General features: G+C 45.0%; 1 protein-coding gene across 1 annotated transcript in view; it reads left to right on the plus strand.

Annotated features, from left to right (window-relative positions):
• The window catches only part of Xdh (xanthine dehydrogenase), a 65,660-nt gene that overhangs the window by 36,476 nt on the left and 8,349 nt on the right, over positions 1–20,835 (plus strand). The window contains exons 17-31 of the mRNA XM_059248464.1: positions 930–1,099; positions 3,014–3,137; positions 5,433–5,552; positions 6,380–6,476; positions 8,169–8,293; positions 9,016–9,149; positions 9,574–9,661; positions 9,787–9,873; positions 13,904–14,095; positions 14,237–14,382; positions 15,267–15,348; positions 15,938–16,033; positions 16,609–16,737; positions 17,348–17,422; positions 19,100–19,152. Coding sequence (XP_059104447.1) covers positions 930–1,099; positions 3,014–3,137; positions 5,433–5,552; positions 6,380–6,476; positions 8,169–8,293; positions 9,016–9,149; positions 9,574–9,661; positions 9,787–9,873; positions 13,904–14,095; positions 14,237–14,382; positions 15,267–15,348; positions 15,938–16,033; positions 16,609–16,737; positions 17,348–17,422; positions 19,100–19,152 — 1,718 coding nt within the window. The remainder of the gene's footprint in view (positions 1–929; positions 1,100–3,013; positions 3,138–5,432; positions 5,553–6,379; positions 6,477–8,168; positions 8,294–9,015; positions 9,150–9,573; positions 9,662–9,786; positions 9,874–13,903; positions 14,096–14,236; positions 14,383–15,266; positions 15,349–15,937; positions 16,034–16,608; positions 16,738–17,347; positions 17,423–19,099; positions 19,153–20,835) is intronic.

Below are 20,835 nucleotides of genomic sequence, written 5' to 3' on the forward strand. Positions count from 1 at the left end.
ACTCTGTCTCTAAAAACAAAACAAACCATCCAAATGAATACGTTCAGTAACGCTTTATAGAAATAAACACCGGCTGCAGTTTGTTGAGCCCTGGGTTGGTGGCCCACAGATGAACTCCAGGGCATGGCTGCCTGATTAGAATCCAAAGTTTGTCCTTTCTTTACTCTGTAACCTTGGGCAAACCACCTCTGTGCCTCTTAGGAAAGTCAGTTAGACCCACCTGCATATGTAGCTGATGATAGACTTGTTTCACAGAATGGGGGAGGACTGAAATGCATTTGCTGGGCATGAGGCTCAGTGCTAGAGCATTGACTTGGTAAGGGTAAGACCTTGAGTCCATCTCTAGTGCTGAAAAATAAAATCAAACCACTTAGAAGTCCGTGGTACATAAAAATGCTCAGTAAGAATTAGACACTTTACTACTTTGAAAAACAAAATAGAAATTGATTATAAAGTCAATAAAACATTCTGGGAACTGCAGTAAAGTATAAAAAGGGAAATAAAAGTCATCCAAAACTCTTACCTCCAGGAGAAAGTCATTGTATTTTGTTTATTTCCATTTTTCTTCTGCCTATATGGATATACATACATGATATTAGTAGCATGTGTTACTTTTGTATAAAATCAATCAGCATACACTCACATATAGAATGTTTTATGATTAATATAAGCATTCTTTCTTCTGCTTTGAATTCTTCAAAAGTATGTATTAATGGTTGCATACTATTCCACTGTATGAATACAACATTACCTAGTTTGCAGCTAATGCATACTTAGGTTCTTTTGTTGTTTCTTGATATATTTATGAGTATCTTGTCAGTGACTCCTTAAGTGCCCTCTGATTTCCCCAGTTCCCGGTGTGTCCCCTGAGACTATAGAGGAACAATGTCCTCAGAAGCTCAGTCTGACTGGTGGCCATATTGTTTCAGGAGGTGCCCAAGGATCAGTCTGAGGAGGACATGGTGGGCCGGCCCCTGCCTCACCTGGCCGCGGAAATGCAGGCATCGGGGCAGGCTGTGTACTGTGATGACATTCCCCGCTATGAGAATGAGCTGTCTCTCAGGCTGGTGACCAGCACCCGGGCCCACGCTAAAATCACGTGAGTATCGCTTCCCAGGGACTCAGTGAGAAGCATGCTCTGCAGGAACTGAAGATGGAGGAGGCCCCTTGAGGATTCCCCACCCTAGAGCCTAGGCAGGAAATCCTCTTAAACCCATCAGAGAGCAGCAGGAAGGCTTGGGCTCCATGCATAATACCTTAGCATCTAACTGAAGTTCTCCTGGAGGGAGGGTAAGAGGTCAAGGGGACAATTTGGGAGTTGAGCAGGGAGGTCACTCTTGGCCTGAAAAGCTGTGAGTGTAGGTGACAAGCTCCTAACAGGACCAGATAAGACTTACATTCAGAGCCTGGGCTGAACACATGCAGAATGTTAAAAAAAAAAAAAAAAAAAAAAAGCTAGATAATACTACAGGAAAGAATATCGCCTTCGCCCCACAAAGCTGGGATTAGATCCTCACAGAGCTACAGGGCAGGCGTAGCTGCTGAGACTTGCATCTGCTCTGGAGTTTTGTAACAGGGTGTTTGTGAGGGTCTCCAAATGTGTCCACACAGCACCTAGCAGAGACCAGCCACCCATACCTGTTTATTAGATGCCAAGAGCCGAACAGCAAGAATTACCACTATAGCAACAGTAGTGGCAAGCATAATGCTTCACACCCAACACGGCGCTTGGTGTTTCCCACCTAGGCAGGTGCAGCAGAGGACCTAAGGCGTAAGCAGGAGGAGGTGTTTGCCCCAGATAATATGATTGGCAGCTGGTAGAGGCTGTGTTTGAAGCCAAGAAGCATTAGGAAGTGGGGCATGACACCTCTGGATATTTACAGCCATAGACTGAGCTCCAGTCTCTGGTGGCACTGGACACAGAGCCTGTGGCTGAGCAGAACAGCCAGGAATCTCTCTCTCTCAGGCCTTGCCTCGGGGCAGACCCAGGCCTCCCTGTCAATCTTTCCTTCCTGGGGTTCCTAACCTAGAGACAGGCTCCAAGCATGGTGAGCTAGATACAAAATACCTAACGAGGTGATCAGCTTTTCCAGGCCTTGGGGAAACGTCTGTTAATTGCCAGCTAGGGCTGGAGGTGAGTCCCTTTGCTTGGTCCTTGCCTTGAGCCCATGTTAACAGTGTGATGACTCATGTTGTCTCCACTCCAGCAACCTCCATTCCATCAATGTATAAATGGATGGGTTGGAGGGGTGAATCTTCACTGCCTGGCATCCTCATCATCACCCTTGGCTCTAAACCCAGATATGTTGCTTTCTGGCTGGGTGACTTTGGACAAGCTACTTGACTCCCCAAAACTTTCATTTCCTTAATTGTAATATGGGGATAATGGTAATTATTTTTGTTTTTATTTTTTTCTTCTAAATGAGGAATAACTGTTTTGAAGATGATTCTTTCAAGGCAGTTTCTAGAACTTTCCCTGAGCTGCCTCTACTCTGTAGTCTGGTAGACTTGGTCAACTCTAGCACCCTCCTTCTAGGTCAGCATTGCCTAATTGTGTCTAGGATGCCCTTGTATAGGCACAGCACTATTAATGTATGAAGAGAAATTGGTCTGTGAGCAGATGTCCAGGGCCACTGTATCCATGGCATAGCAAAGGCCCCAAGTGCCTTGTTCTAGTGACATATATTTTAACCAGAGCCTTCCAGAGTTATTGCTGCTGTCTTGGATAAGGCTCCCTGTACTTGGAGTCCAGACTGCGGCTAGCATTTGATATGTGGTTGTCTTATCCATCCTATATCCCCAACAGCATTTGGCACAATGACCCCTCCAAGGAAGGTGGTCAGTCACCATTTTCAGAACAGGATAGAAATGAGTTAGGATCCAACAGCGAAGAAGACAGAGATGGGAAGAACGAGGGTAGAGGAATAGTTGAATGGGACGGGCTATCCAAGCCAGATGATGTGTCTCCTGCTTCAGTGTGCTGACATGGCCCCCCACTCTGCTCATTCTCCAGGTCCATAGACACTTCTGAAGCCAAGAAGGTGCCAGGGTTTGTTTGCTTCCTCACTGAAGAAGACATTCCTAGTAGTAATGTAACCGGCATTTTCAATGATGAGACTGTCTTTGCAAAGGATAAGGTATAGTTAGACTTGTCATTAGAAATAACTGGAATACATATCATGGTTTTAATTTGTGCTCATTGCTCCAAATTCCTAATCCTGCATATGTTGTGGCCATCATGTAATGGGTCAGTATTTGGGATAATCTACAAAGGGACAGAATGTGTTGTTTGGTTATTTAATCGATGACTGCTGTTCTGGTGTAATAGAAGACTGTGCCAAGATGACAGGGGAACAAGACTGGTGACCATATATGAGTTAACAACCAGGATTGTAATGTATAGCATCAAGCTCTTTTACTAAAGAAAATAAGGATACACTAAATAAGCTAACTAGGAATGAGACCATAATCCCACCACTAGGTGTAGACAATCCACTTCTGTGAGAGTTCATTTACTGATTCCAAGTGTGTAAAAATCTGCAATAACAGTGTCTCCAAGCCCTGAGAACAGTTGCTACAAAATTCCTTATGCTTCACACGCAGGATAGTTCTCAGATGGCCATTTTATAATTCTGATACTGATTAAAGTTTGCAAATTAGATTCGAGTAGGTGTTGCTGAAGGCTAATCACCTTTTAAAAAAATATTAATGTGAGGGTGAAGCCAAGAATGAAAACCTGTAAACACAAGGACTCCAAGGGTGTTTGTGGAGGAAATTTATAAAGTGTTTGATAGAAGAGCAAATTACTTTATCAATGCCTAGAGCCCCGGGAGTGTTGAAAGCATTTTAGTTAGAGTCAGCTAGGTACAAGCAGGTCAATACTGCAGACCCAGTTAAGTCCGTACCTATTGGTCCTTCGGAGAGAACGTCCAGAGGCTTGCATGTCAAGTGTTGCTTGTTAGAAAACCTCGCATCTTAATATGACAAGCTGTATAATCATTTCCTTCACTTATTTTCTGGTGGATATTTGATTAAAATTATTCCTGAAGGGGATCCATTACTAGTTCTATAGGAGATGGATTAGTTTTTTTTATGTGGTTGGGCAAACACGAAGATCTGAGTTTACATCCCCAGCACTCATGTAAAATACCAGCTGTTGTGGCACACACACACACACACACACACTATATATATAAAATCTAGACAGGCAGATCCCCAAAGCTCACTGGCTGGTCAGTCTGGCCAATCTCTGAGCTCCAGATTCAGTGAGAGACCCTCTCTTAAAAATAAGGTGTAGAGCAACAGAGGAAGATATCTGATGCTGACCTATGACCTCCACAAGCGTGTACACATACGTTCACATGAACATATATAAGCACATATAACACACACAGTTTTAAGGGACTGGGTCATTAAAAGGAAGCAATAAATGGAAAAATAGGTGCCATTATGTCTAAATCAGTGTTTGTGACCTGCAGCTTAGGAGAATCTAGAACAGTGGTTCTTAACCTTCCTCATGCTGTGACGCTTTAATACAGTTCCTGCTACGTCATAACAGTAATTCTGCTACTGTTATGAATCATAATGTAGATATCTGAAAGCAGGATATTAGATATATGACCCCTAAGGGGGTCAAGACCTACCAGTTGAGAACTGCTGATCTAGATGAAATTATAAGACACAAGTGTGGACTTTGAAGGGATTTGACATTTGAAGTGTTCTAGTAGAAAGATACTGAAGCTGAGAGACAAGACCAATGTTTAGTTAGCTGAGATCTAGCCACCATCCTGTTGTCTCCTGAGTCTGTCTTTATCTTTAAAATTTGTTTTCTAATTTACTTATTTTTATTTTATGTGTCTGAGTGTTTTGCCTGCATATATATCTGTGCACCACATGCATGCCTGGTGCCCGCAGAGGCCAGGAGATCCCCTGGAACTGGATTTATTGGTTGAGTGTGAGCCTCCACGTGGGTGCTGGGACTAGAACCCAGGTCCTCTGCAAGAGCAATAAGTGCTCTTAATAACCGAACCATCTCTCCGGCTCCCATCTTCTTTTTTTATAGGAAGATCAAGGTTGTTGGAACAGATTGGCATTGACAAACAGTTGCTGGTACCATACCTCCCGTTTGGCTCATGGCAGACAAGGGGAGCCATTGTCCACATTTTCTCCTATGCAGCCTCTCAATAAGCTACCAGAGTGAAACTATAAGAATTGGGCATTGAGCTGAAATCTCTTCCTATAGTGGTGCCAGTGAACTTGTGAAGAGGCTCATGGCCTCAGTTAGGAGGGTCAGGAAATGGAAAGGCACGAGAGCATTCTTAAAATGTGCTCTGACTGAAGGGTGGGGACCGCCTTTGTCTTTTTAGAGTATCCATAAAGATTTGCTTCTTGAGGAACTTCATGGTCTTTAACAGCTCATCTCTGCCCCCTAGGTTACTTGTGTTGGGCACATCATTGGTGCTGTGGTTGCTGACACCCCAGAACATGCCCAGAGAGCTGCTCGTGGGGTGAAAATCAGCTATGAAGACCTACCAGCCATTATCACAATTGAGGTAACTGAGAACATGGGCTGTTCCTGTAGAGGAGTCAGCTCTCATCCCAAGGCATTCCTTTGGGGGATCCTCTAGAGAAGGAGCCTTCCATATGAGCAGCACATGGATGTTTGGCTACAGCCGACACCCAGCTTCCCTGGGTTCTGTTTGAATTATATCAGTTCTTCAGATTTCCACAGGTGCGCTAGCACAGCCCACAAACACACAACTTCTCACGGTCAGTATGATATTCAAATCACATCTGATATCCAACATCGCCAGGCTTGTGTTAGATGATTTTTTCCCCCAACTTTAAGCTCATATAGGTTTTGGGGGGTTGTTTAAGGTCAGCTAGTTGAAGCTATGTTTTTCACCCAGCGTGTTAGGTACATTGAATCATTAGCATATGGTATTTTCAATCTGATAGATTTACTGGGAAGTAATCCTACTGTAAGTTAAAGGGCATCTGTAAATGGATTTTAGAATTCCAAACAGCACTAGAGTTTATGCTCCAGGGAAACCTTACCTTTCACCATCCCTGGTTCAGTCCTCTAATGGCCAAATTGAGCTCCCCTTGCCCCACATTTCAGCTACAACTGGCTCCCTTTGGGATTCTTTGCTCCTCTAGAAGACTCAGCGCTGTCCATCTCCCACTGAGGAGACAGACAGAACACGATTCCCTGAGCTCCAGTAGAGCGTGCTTTAAGAGTATGACTGAACACATAGAGATGCGTTTGTGAGGAGAGAGGGGCAGCAATTCAGAAAGCCCCTCTCTTCCTGGTCAGAATCACTTTCCCATCACCTCCTGCCTGGAAAGCTATGTCACGGAAGTTTCTCTTGACCCTCAGGATGCCATAAAGAACAACTCCTTCTATGGCCCCGAGATAAAAATCGAGAAAGGCGATCTCAAGAAAGGCTTTTCTGAAGCTGACAATGTGGTCTCAGGTATAGCAGCACCATGCGGCAGAAGGGATGGGGACCTTGGTTTAACAGTTAAATTCTAGGGATACACAGGGAGCCCCGGAGAAGGGAAGTGATTGATAGCACTTTCTAACGTTAAGATCCCTCTGATGTTTGGAATGAAACTCAGTTAGCAGGGACGGAGCCTCCCTCATTTTTATCTCCATTCTCCATCTCTGGGCTGGATGTACCTAAGTGACCCTACATTGTGTCTTTGGAAGGCTGTGTAGAGAGGACAATGGCCACAGAGATGTCCAGCTTTGAGACAAATTTCACACGCTCCCCAGATGTCTGAAGATGCTTCTTACCCATCCTCTGTGAGCTTCTGCCCCTCTCCTTTCTCTCTGAACTCTGACTCTAAGAATTAGGTCCACAGATCCCAGCAAGGCAAGAATACCCATCGGAATACCTTTCTGCTTCAACCCATGGGCCTTGCTAAGTTACTAGCAGGGTAACTAATTCTGCAACAGGACTAGCTGCTTCCATTCTGAAAGACACTCATGTTTTCAATCATATCTGCCAATTTCCTCCTTACTTTTTCCAAAACTTTACAACGATCATTTTAGAAATCCCAGATGCCCCGGGGCTGTGGTGAGAAGACTGTGCCTGATGTATTTAGTGCTATTCTGGCTTCTTTGATGAGAGGATGATTGGAGAAGCAGATGTAACTCCCAGACTGCTAGGACTTTAAGACCCTTTCTTACCCCAGTTGGGAAACCCAGCGGTCACCTGCCAGTAGGTGGTTCCTTGGTGGACTATTTCCTTTAGCAAATGTCCTGGTCTGCTTCTCAGCTGCTGTGATAAAACACTGATTAGAAACACTTTGGGAGGAAAAGGTTTATTTGGATCACAGGTCCATTATTGAGGGAAGCCAAGGAGAGCCTGGAGGCAGGAACTGAAGCAGCAGCCATGGGAATGATGCTCACTGGCATGCTTTCTGCGGCTTGCTCAGCTGCCATCTTTATATAACCCATGCCACCCATGTAGCATGAATCTCTAAAAGATCTTATTAATAAAATCAAACCTGAAGCCAGGTATTGGGGTGAATGCTGGAAGATCAGAGAAGCAGAACAAACCACAGCTACCTCACCTTGCCAATTCCTCAGCTGATTCTGCTTCCTCAGACTGGAAGCCTCTGAGTCCTCATCCAGAATAAATCTCAGCTGAACTGTTGCTCAAAAGCCTAAAAGCTTAACCAGCCTAGTTCCTGGTCCTCATGCCTTATATACCTTTCTGCTTTCTGTCACCACCTCCTGGGATTAAAGGCATGAGTCATCATGCCTGGCTGTTTCCAGTGTGGCTTTGAACTCATAGAGATCTGGAATGCTAGGATTAAAGGTGTGAGTGCCACCATTTTCTGGCCTCTGTGTCTAGTGGCTGTTCTGTTCTCTGACCCCAGATAAGTTTATTAGGGTGCACAATATTTGGGGAACACAATATCACCACACACCTGCTTAGGAGTGGCACTGTCCACAGTGGGGGTTGGTCCTCCTTTGTCAGTTACCAATGAAGAAAATGTCCCACAGAATTGTCCACAAGACAATTTGATGGAGACAGTTCTTCTACTGAAGTTCCCTCTTCTCAGCTGAGTCAAGTTGACAACCAAGACTAACCACCACAGCAGGCACACCCCTCTACAGCACCAGGCTCATCAGGGCTCTGCCATTGCTGTTCCAGGAGAACTGTATATTGGTGGCCAGGAGCACTTCTACCTGGAGACCAACTGCACCATCGCTGTCCCAAAGGGCGAGGCGGGTGAGATGGAGCTCTTCGTGGGGACGCAGAACACCATGAAAACCCAGGTCAGCTCAGAGTAATTAGGGCAGTGACAAGAGAGTCTCTAGCAGACCAGGAAGAGGGGGTAGGGAATGGGAAGAAGCAGATACAGGTCCTCAAAGGGACATGAGTCTTAGTCTTGGAACCAGACCTTGTCATTTAACTTTTTCTGCTTCACTATTCTCGTGAATAAGATGGTGCTTTCGAGGGTCATTGCATCAGTTAGATGCATTTTAGTACTTGAACTAGAGTTTATTAAGTCTTCATGTGACCTTGGTCAAGGCATGTCCTGCTCACATTTCTCATCTCTAAAAATCAAGTGTGAGGTTAAGTGATAGCCGTAGGGACCGCTAACTTAGCAGCCAAAGCTGGGATTTTTCTTGACCACCTGTAACATGATAGTGGTTGCCAGGATTTTTGATGTCTGCTCCTACCTTTCTGACCTAAAAGCCCTTGCCAGATGAGATGATGATTTGCTTGGAGAGTATGCTGCTCTTTTGCCCTTCTGGTTAAATGCAAGTATGTGAGTTGCCTGAATTCAGTCTGCGGTGACCAGTGACTGCTGGACCCTGGCACCAGACAGCATTGGGAGGTGAAGAGGATTTTCATCCCAGGAATACTAGAATTTATAGTAGTGCTTAGGTCCAGGCTTGTTGGGCAGGTTGAGGTCAGGCCTGGAAAAAGTCCAGAGGATGCATTAATATATATATATATATATATATATATATATTTTTTTTCTTTTGCATAGAGCTTTGTTGCAAAAATGTTGGGCGTTCCAGATAACCGGATTGTAGTCCGAGTGAAGAGAATGGGCGGAGGCTTCGGAGGGAAGGAGACCCGGAGCACGGTGGTGTCCACGGCAGTGGCCTTGGCTGCATACAAGTGAGTTTCTAGGCCACCTTCTTCCACCGCGGTTAGATTCTCTGGGAAGTAGAATAAGGCCAGCTGGGTAAGGAAGGCCTTTTAGCTTCTTCCCCTGTTGAAAGCAATTGTCCCTGCTTTGAGTTCCCAGTTTTCTGTCTTTCGAACTCTCGGGCATAAGGGCAAGGGTAACCTAGCTAGTCTCTTTGCACATCGACCCGTGTATCCATGTCTTATTTTCCTTAATTGGCTGTAATCTCCCTAGGAGTAAGGTGAGGACTCTGCCTGGCATTCCTTGTGTTATTCAGCACAGTGCCTTCATGGCAAAGCTCAGTGTACAAATGAAAAGGAAGTCCTTCTTCCTGTTTAGCGTTTCTGAGACTCACAGGACTGGGCTGCTGGCGGCTCACAGGTTTCCAACCCTCTTGGTCTCTCCCCGCCCCAGGACGGGCCGCCCTGTACGCTGCATGCTGGACCGTGATGAGGACATGCTGATTACTGGTGGCCGACATCCCTTCCTGGCCAAATACAAGGTGTTTTGGTCTTTTCTGTTTCCTCCGGTAGCGTAAGCAGGCGGGATGGATCAGGGATGACAGACAGACACGGATTAGAGGCAGACAGACGTGGGTTCTGTTGAGGATGACTGTCTTTCCGTCAGGTTGGCTTCATGAAGACTGGGAATATAGTGGCTCTGGAGGTGGCTCACTTCAGCAACGGTGGGAACACGGAGGATCTCTCTCGGAGTGTAAGTAGGATCAGTGTGCCCCTAGGGGTGACTGGGAGGCATTGTTGTTTACTTGGACTATGCATATATCCTACCTTATCTTACCTATAGATCTATGTAATATCTAAGTGATGCCTGTGGGGCTGGGGGAAGTGCTCATACTGTATATTAATCCTGAGTTTCTGTCTCCCAGGATAGAACCTTGAGTAATGCCAAACATGGTCCTTGGGTATTTCCGTATTTTGCTTCTGCTGAGGCTCCTTCAGTCATATAAATGGCAAGGATAAGACCAGCAGAAGCTTGCATTCCTTACCTCTGCCATAGTTTTGGCAGATGAGCTTGGAATACTTGGGTATTAAAATAAAATAAACAGTAGGGCCAGCCAGGTGGTGCTCAGTGGGCAAAGGTGTTTGGCACCAAGCCTGGTGATCCGGGTCTAACCCTGGAACCCACACTGTGGAGACTTTCACAAGTTGTCCTTTGACTTGTACATGCATGCTGTGGCACACCCCCTCAAGGAAAACAATAAGTGTAATTTAAAAGGAAAAAAAAAAAAAGAAATAAAAAGGAAAGTAAGTCGAGGTAGTGGGTGAAATGAACTCAATTGTGAGAATTATCAAATTTACCTTGCTGGTAGTACTTTCTAAAAGTTATTATCCTAATTTTATGACCAGACTAGTTATGCCTGTATAGATTCTTATTTTTTAAAATAACATTTTAGGACAGGCAGGTTTCGCCTTATGCCCTTGGGGTCTCCTTCTATGCTAGGGGCTAATTAGTTCAGTTAGAAAACGTTACACTCCCTAGCTAGCATTACAACTGTTCGTTTCCAGTGTTCTCACCATGTGTAACATGTTTTAGTGTTTTAGAGTAAATCAGGCTGACAAGCATGCAGTAGTTATCCCCAAAGGTCGTAAAAACCTGTAATTCAATCCCATAAACATGCTTGGAGTACCTAGCTCTAGGTGGCAACGTAAAGAGACTGTGGCATTGTTTCTGCCCCGAAGGAACACAATAGATTGGGGAAACAGAGAAAAGGAAGAAGGAAGGAAGAAAGGAAGAAAAGAAAGAAGGGAGGAAGGAAGGGAGAAAGGAAGGAAGGAAAAAAGGAAGGGAAAAAGAAAGGAAGGAAAAAAGAAGGAAGGAAAGGAGTTGGTCAGATTGTAAAAGGAAGCAAAAGTGGACTTGAGACAGAGGACCACAGAAAGCAATTTATTTATGGGAAAATGCAAGTACACTTGGGAAGGAAACTTGAATCGAAATGAAGCAAACAAGCAAAATCAATGAAAGGCAGCATCTGTCTCCTCGGGAAGAGTGGGCACTGCCCCGTAAAGAGAGAGCAGCGTGCTGTAACACTAGACTGGTCCAAGAATGAAAATGAGCTCTTGGGAATGAAAACTGTAAGAGAGGTTGAAAGAAACCTGATAGCTCTTCCTCGAAGAGAAAACACTGAGGGGTAAGAAAGAAAATACAAGGAAAATTGAAGACCAGTCCAGGAGGGCCCAATAATTGACATTTCAGAAAACAAAGAAAGGGAACAAGCAGTTGAAGAGGCTAACAAGAAACAGTTTAAAAATATACCCCCAAACTAATAGACACAGGCTTTAAGATTAAAAAAGAGGATCTATAATGAGTGTCACAGAGGAAAATGGGCTCACCGTGAAATTTAGTAATCTAGACTGAGTTTTAGAGATGTTTAGGGAGGTAAAAACACAGCTCTTTCCAGAGTTGAAAAATTTATTGTTCCTCAGTATTGGGGAACTATGATATATCAGTAAAATGCTTTCAAAATACAGACGAAAATTAGTAAATTTACAACGCAGAATCCTATTTAGAGCCGGTAAAGAGTGAGAACACAGTAAATATGTACAGCCACTCTTTTTTTAAAAAAAATTAAAATACAGTTACATCATTTCCTTTCTTCCTTCCAACCCCTCCCTTGTTCTCTCTCAAATTCATGGCCCCCTTTAAAAAATTATTGTTTCTCTCTCTCTCTCTCTCTCTCTCTCTCTCTCTCTCTCTCTCTCTCTCTCTCTCTCTCAAATATAAATACAACTTACTCAGTCTGCGTAGCCAATGGGGAGCACTTCCCTGGGGAAGACTATTTCTCCTGCGCTCAGCGTTCCTTAGTTGACTGTAGTACTTGGCCTAGGGTTGAGGCTCCGTGAGATTTCCATCTTCCACATTAACGTGTCTGTTAGTGCTGTCATTGTATAGGTCTTGTTTAGGCAGCCATGCTGGTGAGACTTCATGGGTGTAGCGTCTCAGATGTTTCTAGGAGATACAGTCCCACAGCCAACTTCCTGTTCCTCTGGCACTTACAGTCTTTCCACCCCTTCTTTTTTTGATGTTTTCTGAGCCTTTGACATACCCCCCCCCCCCTTGAGAAGATGTTGACAAATGTACTCCAAGAGGGTGTAAAACTAAAGGGGAAAGACATGACTTCCAGGAACAGAAAAATAAAGAGACAAAGGGAGCCAGGCATGCTGTGAAGGATACTCTAAAGACAGCCCCTGAATTGTAGGTTTAAGCTGGTTTAAACTAGAGTAGGCCAGTCAGCCCCAGAAATAGTTTCTTGTTTGTCTATGAAACAAATAGAAAAATCTGACACCATTGAACAGATTAAGAGAAACTTTACAAGGGCTAGTACTACATACATAGAAAATAAAACCAATGAGAAACTAAAGTTAATGATTATCTTTGGGCTGAAAATGAGGGTGGGAGAGATCACAGTGTAACTTCCTGATTGAGTTGTAAATGTGTACAGATTTACAATATCAAAGTGAGTATTGATTTGACCAAAATACAACTATATTGAGAGATAGGAAGCAGGTACATCTGTGGGGAAAGGGGACAAGACAGGGACAAAGCCTCCCTTTTCCAAATTGGGAAGGCACTATGAAAGTCTAGGCCAGGCAGTGGTGGTGCACAAGCCTTTAATCTCAGCACTCAGGAGACAGAGGCAGGCAGATCTCTGTGAGTTCGAGACCAGCCTGGTCTGCAGAGCAAGTTCTAGGACAGCCAGGGCAACACAGAGAAACCCTGTCTTGAAAAACCAAAAATAGAGAAAGTCTAAAACTGGAAAAGCAAGACACTGAAATATAAAAGCCCTTAGAGATGTGGAAAGTGTTAACGGGAGAAAGGGGCCTGGGGACATGATGCATAGCATGAGGACCTGAGTTTGATCCGCAGCACCTACATAAAAGCCAGGCATAATAGCACCTGCCTGTAATCCTATGGCTGAGGAACAGGAAGTGAGCAGAGACCAGTGGGTCCCTGGAGCTCACTGATGACCCATTCTAGACAAATCTGTGAGCTCCTTCTGGTTCAGTGGGAAACCCTATCTCAGAATACAAAGTGAAGAGTGATTGAGGAAGACCTCCAACATTGACCTCTGACCTCCACATGCAGATGTGCACATTTACAAACATGTATACACACAGACATGTAAAAGTGCTAAACCAACCAACCAGCCAACCAACCAACCAACCAACCAACCAACCATCTGGTAGAAGAAGCAGCTTTATAAATCATAGGCGGCTGCTTCAGGAGAGTAGGGGAAGGAACATGGAGGAGGTGGCTGGTTCACAGAACATGACCTAGCCAGGGATTGACTCTAAACTATAGTATAATTTGGATGGAAATAAAGCAATTTGACAGGACTCGAGAGATGGCTCAGTGGTTAAGAGCCCTTGTTCTTCCAGAGGACCAATGTTCAGTTCCTAGACCTGTGTCAGATGACTTCCAACCACCCGTAACTCCAGTTTTAGGGGCTTTGGCAACATCTTCTGGCCTCCACAGGCACCTGCACACATGCGTGTGTGCCCTCACGTGGGTACACACAGTCCTGGGAAGGATTCCCATGAAGGAGGCTAGGTTGGGGATCTTCATAGGAGGATAAGTTATCCTAGGAGAGAAATAACACAGGCCTGAAATAGAGCCATTGACAGCTGGCCTTGGGAAGACCAGCATGAGTACATTTCCTGTGCAGACACGTAAAGGAAGTCAGTGGATTTCCATGTCCCTTGCTTTTTGGTTTCCTCTGCCTCAGATAATGGAACGAGCCCTATTCCACATGGACAACGCCTATAAGATACCCAACATTCGGGGCACCGGGAGGATTTGTAAGACCAATCTGCCCTCCAACACAGCCTTCCGAGGCTTCGGGGGTCCTCAGGGGATGCTAATTGCAGAACACTGGATGAGCGAGGTTGCCGTGACTTGTGGACTGCCTGCAGAGGAGGTGAGCTGGACTAACAGTGGGTGAGCCTGTTGGGGGGAAGAGTGACTCTTACCTAGGGCATCTCCTGGGGCAGGGAGTATAAACAGTTACTGTGGAGGGACCCAGAAGCTACAAGACCCAAGTGTTTTTCTTCTTGGGAAGGTACGGAGGAAGAACATGTACAAAGAAGGGGACCTGACCCACTTCAACCAGAAGCTGGAGATGTTCACCTTGCCCAGGTGCTGGGATGAATGCATAGCAAGCTCTCAGTATTTTGCTCGCAAAATGGAAGTGGAGAAGTTCAACAAGTAAGCAAAGAGTGGGGACTGTACTGTTCTGATGTGCTCTTGCTTGGCTATGGTCCAGCCTTTCTACTGATCCCCAAATAACAAGCTGATGGTTTAATGGACAACTTCTGAGGCTACTGAACCTGCCAGCTCATTGATAGTGTCCTCTTTAATATCAGGTGAAGATCTTTAGCTCAGGAACAAGGGACCTTCAGCCTTCACTCAGCATCAGAATGCATCAATTGAGGTTCATCTGTATAGATTTGTGTACTTCCTGAGAGTACCACGTTATTGAGAGCCTTGGTTGGGCACCAACATCACCACAGCCATGTGTCTGCCTTTGAAATTAGCAAATGCATTTGACGCTGGCAGTCATTCTGTGTCTCTGAAGTGGGCCTCAGTTCATTCATCTCTAAAGTGGGGATAATTATATTGGATCTCTCTTTTTCACAGAGTGACTTATTTGAACAAATATATAGAAAAAGTGTCATTATCTTCCTCCTTGGGACAAGGGCAGTTGAAGGTCATTAGGGCACACTGTCTAAATGCAAATCCACTTAGGGAGGAAATTCTATAGTACTTGGAAGTTTGTGCCACCTGCACCGGAGGACCCAGAACCTAGATTTCTACCTCTCATTTTCGTCTACTCCGCCGGAGCACAATTCAGTTATGACAGTAACTGGGCAAATGGCTTCAAGGGTGTCGTGTTCTGATTTAATACAAAGATGTTAACTGAAACGTACCCAACTAGACGTAATTATGTATTCTATAAGAAGGTTCTTTTCAGGTCTGGTGGCATGCACTTTTTAATCCCAGCACATGGGAGGCAGAGGCAGGCAGATCTCTGTGAGTTCCAGGCCAGACAGGTCCACAGAGTGAGATTTTGAATTTTCTTTTCTCCCCAGGGAGAACTGTTGGAAAAAGAGAGGATTGTGTATCATCCCGACTAAGTTTGGAATAAGTTTCACACTCCCTTTTCTGAACCAGGTAATTGCTTTATAGGACTTGGCCATAACCTCTGGACTGGGACACCATTCCACCCTGCTTTTGGTGTGACCAGAGGAATCCCTCTTCTCTGGTAGCAGACCTGACCAGGGCTCTTTCTGCTGCTGAAATGAAATGAAATTTGCATATCCTATTGGTGTAGTATGTGAAGGAGAAGTGAGACAGGATCCAGGGTCAACCTTTAGTTCTTCATGATTGCAAGACTATACGCAGATACGTGGCTTCTTCATTCTTCAGGTATAACACTGAGACAGAGAGAAATGGCCTACTTTCTTCACGCATGCACGCGCATGCACGTGTGCACACACACACACAGTTAAATAGATAGATAGATAGATAGATAGATAGATAGATAGATAGATAGATAAACAGACAGAGATAGAGAAGAATTTCTTAAACTCCTGAAGGGTTACTTAATTAAATAACAAGGTTTATACTGTGTAGTTTTTGCCTAGGTTTCTATCTAAAACATGGCCGATGGTTTTCTCTTTCCTCTGTACCTTTGGTTTCAAAGCTTGAGCTGAGTCAGGATTAACCAAACGTTGTATCTGGCCTCCTCCTCCTTCCTTAGGGAGGTGCCCTGGTCCACGTGTACACCGATGGTTCTGTGCTGCTGACGCATGGGGGTACTGAGATGGGTCAAGGTCTTCACACCAAGATGGTTCAGGTGAGAAGCCTGAGGACCCTGTCTGGGATGTCTGGTGTGGGGAAGATGCTGGGGGAAGATAAGCAATGTGAAGTTCCAGGAAAAGCAACTGAGAGCACATTTACACATGGCCTTGGGCAAGTCTTCCTCTCTCTTGATTTGTTTCCTTATCTGTGCTGAAGGACTGACTGTGCAGTCTCCGAGGACATGTCCATTACTGCCATCCTGGGCTCTGAGCTCATTGTATGCATGAAAACAGCTCATTTCCCACACTCCACGAGACCTCTCAGGGGAGTTGGGCTAAAGGTGCTGGATTGTAGTCAGAATATCTGCTTGGCTATTGAGGTTTATCCAGACTTTAAAAAACCCAGTATTTGCTCACGATGATGGGGTTATGAACGTCTAAGCCAACCAGACCCCACTAAAAATTTCTCCTTCAAACTCAGCCAGGTGTGACAACATTCCAGAGTCAATAGAGTAGAGCTTACAAGATTGTTTCTTGCCTCTGGCAGTAAAACTGAACTTTGCCCTAGGAAGAAGGTAGCCAAGCTGTATACTAACCTCCTTCTCTGAGAGTGATGTCTCGTTTGTTGTAGGTGGCCAGCAGAGCTCTGAAGATCCCCACCTCCAAGATTCACATCAGCGAGACGAGCACTAACACTGTCCCCAACACCTCTCCCACGGCTGCCTCTGCGAGTGCCGACATCAATGGCCAGGCTGTTTATGTAAGCGAGGCGCCTTGGGGAGCCTGCATGGCTGAGGATGGGCTCTGGATTTGGGGGTCTCAAGAGGTCCCCTTGATGGTCTGGAGGAGTCTCTTTGGCTGTCGTAATGACTTCACTCTGATACCCACGAGGATGCTATTCCTCCACATGCCCAGCTAACAGAGAAAACTCCAGCAGCACCATTTCCATCAAAGCCAGGGAGGGTTAAGTTCAGAGTGGGCAGGGGATTGGAAGGAAAGCAGGGGCTTCTGGGAAATAATACTAACTCATGTTGGAACTGGTCTCAAGAGAATGGGCTGAAATTGATATTTGACTATGGGGTCAGCTGGTTCCCAGATATTTGCTTCTTTGTCACATGATATACTCAAACAAGAAGCATGATGGGAGATGGTGCCTCCTTGCGCGTCCCTCAGAAGTTCCTCTCGGTCAGCTTAGGCATAGTGTCAGGAGGGCTTTCTAGACAAAGGCCAATGGTGGCCTACTATCGGGGCCACCCAGGTTGCCTGGAGATAGCACTGCCAGGTATTGGGTTTTACAGGTAGCCTAAGGTGTCACTTGGGCTACAGAGAGCAGAACACTGACACATCTGGTGTATGATGGGTTCCTCCAGGAAGCTTGCCAGACCATACTGAAAAGGCTGGAACCCTTCAAGAAAAAGAAACCCCAAGGCTCCTGGGAGGACTGGGTAAGTCTGAACTGGTTCAAGCTGCTTTTTGCAAAGGAGAAGCATATCAATAACAGCAGGGCCTCTGTCCCTACCCAACACATGTAGATGATGACTTGTCACACACAAGTAGAAGGAGTTATCCCTGAGTCACAGGGCAAGGACAAGCTCATGCATCATGAGCCACTTGATGGGAGTCACTTGAGGAAAGTTTTTGACCCAAGATCTTAATGATTGTTTGGATTAGGGTTCAGCCCCTGCCCAAGCCTGGAAGGGTGGAGTGTCTGCCTTAAGCACCTCCTCATGATATCTTGGCTCATTCAGGCATGGATCCACACAAATGTCTAACAGGCCCAAATGAGGTGTGTCTTCTCAAAACGCCATGTCTCTGAGGGCCTCCCTGGCAGCGTCTCCCCTCACCCACCTTCTGAGTCTGGGGGCCACTGAAATGTCATCTGTGAGAGAGCTAGGAGATGTCCCGTTAGATGCCAGGAGTGATAAAACAGAAACTTCCAATAAGAATGAGCCTAGTTGTCTGAATTCCAGACTAGACTAGACTAGCATGCTAAGAATTCTCAGAAGTGTTACATGCCTGTAATCCTTGGTGGAGGCCGGGGGATTATGAATTAGTGGCCAGCCTGAGCCATATAGAAAGATAATTTCTCGAAAAGCCAAGGACTGGGGATATAGCTCAGTGGTAGAACACTTAACTATCATATGCAAAGCCTTAGGTTCAGTTCTAGTGGCACCCCCCCACACACACACACACAGGAGGGGACAAGGAGAGAGAAGTAATAAAGTGGGACCACACATGAACCATGTGATAGTACAGCCCCATCTCAACAGATTTAGAGAAAACAAGCTAGGGTTTTGTCAATCTGCTCTCGTTCCCTGTCTCACGTAACCTTAACTTCCCTTTTCCACACTCATTTCGTTAAGGACCACATGCGTGAAGCCTGCTCAACTCTAACTTAATTCTGGTAGCTTGCACATAGGTTTGTCAGGCAATTATAATATTTCCATAACAGCCTTAATGATAATTGTCTTTCACTCAGTGTGTTGCTCTGAGATCTGTCCTCTGCTACCAGCCATGTAGTCCAGTGTAGCTAGAGTTTTCCTGCCTGGCCCACAGTTAGGACAAATCTCTGTCACCTGCCAGTCCCACAGCTGTTCAGATCCAACCAAGTAAACACAGAGACTTATATTGCTTACAAACTGTATGGCTGTGGCAGGCTTCTTGCTAACTGTTCTTATATCTTAAATTAATCCATTTCTATAAATCTATACCTTGCCACGTGGCTCGTGGCTTACCGGCATCTTCACATGCTGCTTGTTATGTCGGCGGCTGGCAGTGTCTCCCTCCACTTTCCTGTTTATTCTTTTCTCTTCTCTGTTAGTCCCACCTATACTTCCTGCCTAGCCACTGGCCAATCAGTGTATTATTTATTGACCAATCAGAGCAATTTGACATACAGACTATCCCACAGTAGTCTAGTATCTACTATGAGCAGATATAAGTTACCCACACTCACCAGTACATGCATTATGTTATATGCCTAGTAAGATCCTAGGTCAAGAATTATTTTCTCTAAGCATTAGCTCTCTCATCTGAAATATGGGAATAATGATAGCTTGGTGGTGGGTTGGGTCTTTAGAAACCATGATTGTCTCTTCTTGATGGTCATTGTCTTCCTCAAGGTCATGGACGCCTACACGAGTGCAGTGAGTTTGTCTGCTACCGGATTTTATAAGTAAGTGTGATCCTCTTCCTGCCCATTCCCATGTGCTGACAGCTCTGAGTGCTGGTTAGCCCACAGCCAGAAAAAAAGCAGTGCCCCTAAACCTCGCACGATGCCAATGGGACTCATGTTGATTTCATTCAGTCTAAAGATGCTTTGTTATATTCAATTACCAACTATATATGAAGGACCAAAGCAGGAGCCACTGTATTAGAAGACCCGAGTTCTAGTCCTGGCCTTTGAGTGTGCTGTCTCCTAGGAGAAGGATGATGATGTTGTTCGAATCTTAAAAGGTCTTTTAATAAAAAACCTGGTTCCAGATATTGGGGTGAATGCTGAAATATCAGAGAGACAAAGGAACAAGCCATAGATACCTCTTACCTCTAGACTCCTCAGCCTGAAAAAGCTCAGCCGATAGGCCTCTAGCCGAATGAGGTTCCTCAGCCGAAAAGGCTTCTAGATCCTGTCTCCTCACACCTTATATACCTTTTCCCACTGAGCCATTAAAGGCGTGTGTGCTTCCCAAGTGCTGGGATTAAAGGTGTGTGCCACCAGTGTCTGGCTCTGTTTCTCTCCTAGACTGAGTCAATCCCATAAAGTCCAGGGTAGCTTTGAACTCTCTGTATCCTGAGTGCTAGGATTAAAAGTGTGTGCCACCACTGTCCAGCCTCTATGTTTAATCTAGCGGTTTGTTCTGTTCTCTGACATTCAGGCAAATTTTATTACGGTACACAATATATCACCACATGATTCCATCCTGAATTCTGCAGGATTGGATGCTCAGGCATGCCATGCCAGATGTTTGGGCAGCCTGTGCTAGCCATTGGATTTCTTCATAGTGACTTGCCCTCGGGAGAACAGGAGGACTTAGTGGTCTCTTACAACATACAGAGTATGGTGGGACTTTATCAGTGAGGTGAGACAAAGAAGGAAGCACATGCCTTCTACAGTCTCAAAATTGTGTCACAGTGTGATTAGCTAGAGACCTCTCCCATCTGAATTTGGAGTTATTAAAAAAAAAAAAGATATGATTAAATGTACCGTTCTGTTGCTATGGTAAAACGCCCTGACAAGAGCAATGGGTGGAGGTAAGGGTTCAGCTTATAATTCTAGGTATAAATATAATCATAATAATCCATCATTGTAGTAGCTGGAGCTTGAGCTATTGGGTCACATCACATCCACAGTCGAGAGCAGAGAAGAAATGCATGCATGCATGCTTGCACTCAGCTCATCTCCTTCCCTCAGATAAAGTCCAGGGCCCAGCCCATTGCATGAAGACACACACATTCAGGATGGGTTTCCCCATTCCAAATAACTCAACCAAGAAAAATCCCTCCATAGGTATGTCCACAGGCCAGACCAATCTAAACAGTTCCTCACTGAGACTCTAGCCAGGTGCTTCCAGATTGTATCAAGTTGACAATTAAAATTAAATGTCACAAGTGTCCATCATAATGTTTCTGGGAGATTTAACTGAAAGCTTTTCATGTTTGTTTTAAAATGCCTTGAATGAATCTGTGGTTATTATGAGCACTATATATTCATGTATGAATAGCATGGTCTGCTCATAACCTAGGCTATATAATTGCATTGGTTACTTTTTCTCCTTGTTGTAGGGAAGGCATGTTGAGGAGGCAAGGGTTGATTTTGGCTCACAGTCTGAGGCTTTACAGCAAGGATGTGGGAGGCCGC

This window comes from Peromyscus eremicus, chromosome 22 (genome assembly GCF_949786415.1).
Source record: "Peromyscus eremicus chromosome 22, PerEre_H2_v1, whole genome shotgun sequence".
NCBI lineage: Eukaryota > Metazoa > Chordata > Mammalia > Rodentia > Cricetidae > Peromyscus > Peromyscus eremicus.